Source organism: Perkinsus marinus (genome assembly GCF_000006405.1).
Source record: "Perkinsus marinus ATCC 50983 genomic scaffold scf_1104296945300, whole genome shotgun sequence".
In the NCBI taxonomy this organism is placed as follows: domain Eukaryota; phylum Perkinsozoa; order Perkinsida; family Perkinsidae; genus Perkinsus; species Perkinsus marinus.
Window position 1 is genome coordinate 241,059 of NW_003211161.1, and position 3,968 is coordinate 245,026.

The window sequence follows — 3,968 nt, forward strand, 5'->3', positions numbered from 1 at the left end:
TATGCGAAGGCTATCGATCTCACTCACGAGAATGACCGGAGATCTTCGATGCGATTCGTTTGGCGCGGTGAGTATCTTTGCGTATCTTTATAGTTGGTATTATACGGATCTATACAGGTCCTTGAGAATGTGGTTTTTGATGCTAGTACTAGAGTCGTGGATTACCATGATACCAGTGTGACGGAGAATACTCGATGTGCCTACCCCCTCAGCCACATACCTAACTCTATTATCCCCGCAGTGGTGAGGTTCCTAATGATCGCTCAGTGATGTCGGCATGGCTACGGTCAGGTTGATAATCATCCATCCAACGTGGTCCTGCTCTGTTGTGATGCATTCGGTGTTCTACCCCCTGTCTCGGTCCTCGATCCCGACCAAGTCCAGTATTACTTCATATCGGGCTACACGGCTAAAGTGGCGGGTGAGGAAGATCTCGGCGGCGATCTTATGACGAGTTGTGATCGCTAGGTACGGAACAGGGCATCACTGAACCTACAGCGACGTTCTCCGCTTGTTTCGGAGCGCCCTTCTTGGTCTGGCATCCGGTTGTTTATGCGGAAATGCTCTCGCATAAGATCCAAAAGCACAAGTGTAAGCTCGTCCGAATTCAAATTTCGAGTGTTTGCTACCGTGTCATCTTGATTGCTCATCAGGCACTGCATATCTCCTCAACACAGGCTGGATTGGGGGTGGTTACGGCGAAGGGAAAAGATGCAGTCTGAAGTACCTCCTGCACTGGTCGTCGCTATATTGGCCGGCAATCCACAGCTCAGATACACACGTAAGATGATTGACGCTATGCACGATGGAACCATCAAGGCCATGCTCGAGGACGGCGAAGACAATTTTGATACCCTCCCGTTATTCAATCTGAAGGTATTTGTCATCCCGCGATTATATGATTGTATTTCTCCTCGTATTGATAAGGTGCCGAGGTCACTGCCTGGGGTTCCGGATCATATACTATACCCAAAGGATGGTTGGGAAGATAAGGAGAAGTAAGGCTCGTGGAGGCTGGGCGTATGTGGTTGGAGTTGTGCATAGGTTTGATGCCACTCTGATGAAGTTAGCGAAGTTGTTCGAACAGAATTTCCAGGAGTACGCAGACAGATGTCCACAGTCTGTGAGAGAAGCAGGTCCCCAAGTCGAATAGGCGGGAGCTCTCATGGCTGGTATGACTTTTTTATATAAGACGTTTTATGGGGCTCATCGCTCCTGAGAATATTGTAGTTCCACCGAGGATTTCCATGTGGAGACCGAGGTGCGAACAGGTCGTTGAGACAGTCGTATTTATTTGAGACTATCGTTAACGGTTGGTTTCTCAGCTGGCCAAATGCAGTTTTGAATAGTTGTCAATTAGCAGTTGTGTAGTTGAAGTCAAGATAGTGATGTCCGTGAATCCGGTGATGGGAAGTGAAACGGTTGCGGTCTATGGTCGAGGTCTCGTGGAGGAAGAAAGCGACAAATGTGGAGAACATGGCGAACTTGAGGCTGGAGGCATCTGCGAATGTGATCCCAATTGGTACCATATTCAGATTGATGATGGTTCGGTTATGTAAGGAGTATCAGAGCCGTTCCGAAGCGTCCAGGTAGTTGTGTCGCTTTGCAGGTGGTGTTCGTATAACAACAGGGAGACGCCCGATATTCCGGGATACTACTGGAAGGAGAACGGCCTCAGTCCTGGGGAGTTCGAGGTGAGTTCCTGGTGGCGTGGTATTCGCTGAGATGATTTTATCCAGTTGTTCCCCACTAGAGACCATCTGGATGTACTCGATATGCGGTTTTGGATTTTCGGTCTGCTTATCTTCGAGTGTTGGTTGCTGTGCTGGTGAGTTTTAGTTCAGCTTGTCTCTCCCATACGCACGGCTCTTGTCAGTTGTCGTTTCATCCGGGACCGTTTCTGTGGCCCGAGTGTCGAGGAGGTCATTGCTCGCCTTCCGCCGGGTTGTGAGATTGCCTTGCAACGGTTCAATTGGAATATCACCCTCCATTTCTCAGACTACCGCCCGGATAAGCAGTAGACAGTCCTGGAATTGGCCGTGTGGAACTTTCGATGGTATGTGGAGTATCATTTTCTTGGGTGAATTCCCTCACTTTATTTGATGACGATCGAGGGGTGTTGACAGTAGGAAGTTTTGCCATTTACTTTTCAGGTTAAGTTGTCGACTTGCATGCTTTAAAATGCAGCTTTGTGATGTGACGATAGAAGTATAAAGTATCATGGTTACCCGTATGGCGCTGAGTTGGGAGGAGATTGTTCATTGCGATTGTTCCTAGTAGATTACTTTCAGTGGCCGTCGGTCGAGTATGAGTTCAGCTGAGGATGCTACTCCCACTCCTAAGCTTAGTGATGAGGACTATGAGAAGATTCAGACGGCGATGGATGAGGGCCGATACCCATGCAATAATGGCAATTTCAATCTCACTACTGGGAGGTGTGTATGCGACAAGAACTATGTTCATCTCGTCTACGAAGACAGAATAGAGTGAGGGGGAATTCCGTGTCGCTGTGTATGGCATCGTCAGGATTTGTAATTACGAGGAGAGAGTCATCGGAGCGCCTTCTGCTCCAGGCTTCCACCTGGTGGATGAAACTCTCAGGCGAGGAGACCTCATCGTAAGTACAGTGAGTGTGAGTCTAGGTTGACTTATCGGATGTGTGTCAGACTGAAGAGAAAGATCTGAAGGGTAGTTATAACCCGTTCTTGTGGATCCTCATTATAGTCGGCGTGGAGCTCGCAACGTTCCTGGTGTAGGGAAAGAGGCGCCTCTTTTTTTGGTTTGTGATACGCGAAGTTACTTGAAGTGTGTCAGGTTGAAAATGGTACGCAAGCGTTGTGTCAACTTCGTGTCATCGAAGAAATGAAGAGCCACCTCACATACGCTGAGCTATTGGGATCGAAGTTTATTCTTTTCAGTGAAGCGAAACTAGAATGTTACTGCATGATTTTTGTGAGGGGCATGTGAAAAGTAAAGTTTTCCAGATTGGCTATCCTTGTGATGGTATTGATAGCCTACGAGTTTACTCTCAAAGTTACATTTGTATTTGCCATGGCATACCCCGATTCTGGTGTACTGCATAGGGAGAAGTTCTATTGGGTCAAAATTGTAATACTCTGTCATTTACCTCCGCATACATTTGCTTGCTGCTTTCAGGAAGACCACGATGCATCGGCTGTACTCTTCCGCTCTCAATGGGGGTTCGTGGGATTCTTCCTTTTCGTGCAAGCCTGGTGCTTTTTGTCGTGAGTGTCTCCTGTGTGTTGCTGTTCTTTGTGATCGGAGTCTCTCACCCATCAGGTTTAAAGTTCTGCGGTTCGTATTTCGCCCGGATAAAATGAAGGATCTGCCGCCTAGAAGACCTCTCAAGATCAAGAGTGAGCATTCCTGTTGTCGCTATTGTCCTGCATGTCTAAGTCGGGTTCATCTCAGTACCCAAGCTACCCAAGCTGGCATCGTCGAATAAGGATCGTGGCTTAGAAGGCTATGGTCCGAACCCCTACACGCCTGGTATGGCATACCCCGGTCCTTCGCCCTATATGTTTGGAGCACCAATGCATCCGATGGCGCAGACCTATGCAGGGCCGGCGCCGCAGACACCCTCGCATTCGTTCGTTGGCTCGTCACCCTTCTACCCTACTTATGCTCATACTGCCGGCCCTTCGTACCCTATGGCCCAGTCACAGCCCCAACTATCAGCCCCCGTTCCCCCTATGTACCAGAGCCCCTATGGCCAGGGATCGCCTTATCCAATGGAAATGTCACCACAACCGCAACACTACAATACAGCCCAACAACTGCCGAGTTATGGTGGGCAGCAGTCTATGGCCGCTACGCAGTCCAACTTGTCTCCGGGGTATGTAAACCCTCCTGTGGGGACGTATACTCAACCTCCCGGGTACGGCTCGCCTGGGATGTGGGGAAGTGGGACTCCCCATACAATGAGGTGTATACCAACCCAAGAGTAA

General features: G+C 49.0%; 5 protein-coding genes across 5 annotated transcripts; all 5 read left to right on the top strand.

Annotated features, from left to right (window-relative positions):
* Position 1: 1 nt before the first annotated feature.
* On the top strand, positions 2-1,328 carry Pmar_PMAR009864 (hypothetical protein; the record flags this gene model as incomplete). The annotated part of the gene is made up of 6 exons (XM_002779808.1): positions 2-67; positions 118-243; positions 292-421; positions 469-591; positions 654-723; positions 774-1,328. 6 exons carry the CDS (start codon positions 2-4, stop codon positions 1,000-1,002), a joined length of 744 nt encoding a protein of 247 aa, XP_002779854.1. The 3' UTR covers positions 1,003-1,328.
* Positions 1,329-1,388: 60 nt separating this feature from the next.
* Pmar_PMAR009865 (hypothetical protein) lies at positions 1,389-2,021 on the top strand (the record flags this gene model as incomplete). Its single annotated transcript, XM_002779809.1, has 3 exons — positions 1,389-1,555; positions 1,610-1,694; positions 1,845-2,021. 3 exons carry the CDS (start codon positions 1,389-1,391, stop codon positions 2,019-2,021), a joined length of 429 nt encoding a protein of 142 aa, XP_002779855.1.
* A 286-nt stretch (positions 2,022-2,307) lies between these two features.
* Pmar_PMAR009866 (hypothetical protein) lies at positions 2,308-2,866 on the top strand (the record flags this gene model as incomplete). The annotated part of the gene is made up of 4 exons (XM_002779810.1): positions 2,308-2,486; positions 2,527-2,617; positions 2,667-2,752; positions 2,815-2,866. The coding sequence occupies 4 exons, from the start codon at positions 2,308-2,310 to the stop codon at positions 2,864-2,866; spliced, it is 408 nt and encodes a 135-aa protein (XP_002779856.1).
* A 185-nt stretch (positions 2,867-3,051) lies between these two features.
* On the top strand, positions 3,052-3,377 carry Pmar_PMAR009867 (hypothetical protein; the record flags this gene model as incomplete). The annotated part of the gene is made up of 3 exons (XM_002779811.1): positions 3,052-3,108; positions 3,157-3,233; positions 3,301-3,377. Coding segments are annotated over 3 exons (211 nt in total), but the record flags the coding sequence as incomplete, so codon positions are not given.
* Positions 3,378-3,432: 55 nt separating this feature from the next.
* Positions 3,433-3,856, top strand: Pmar_PMAR009868 (conserved hypothetical protein; the record flags this gene model as incomplete). Its single annotated transcript, XM_002779812.1, has 1 exon — positions 3,433-3,856. A coding segment is annotated over one exon (424 nt), but the record flags the coding sequence as incomplete, so codon positions are not given.
* Positions 3,857-3,968: the final 112 nt, after the last annotated feature.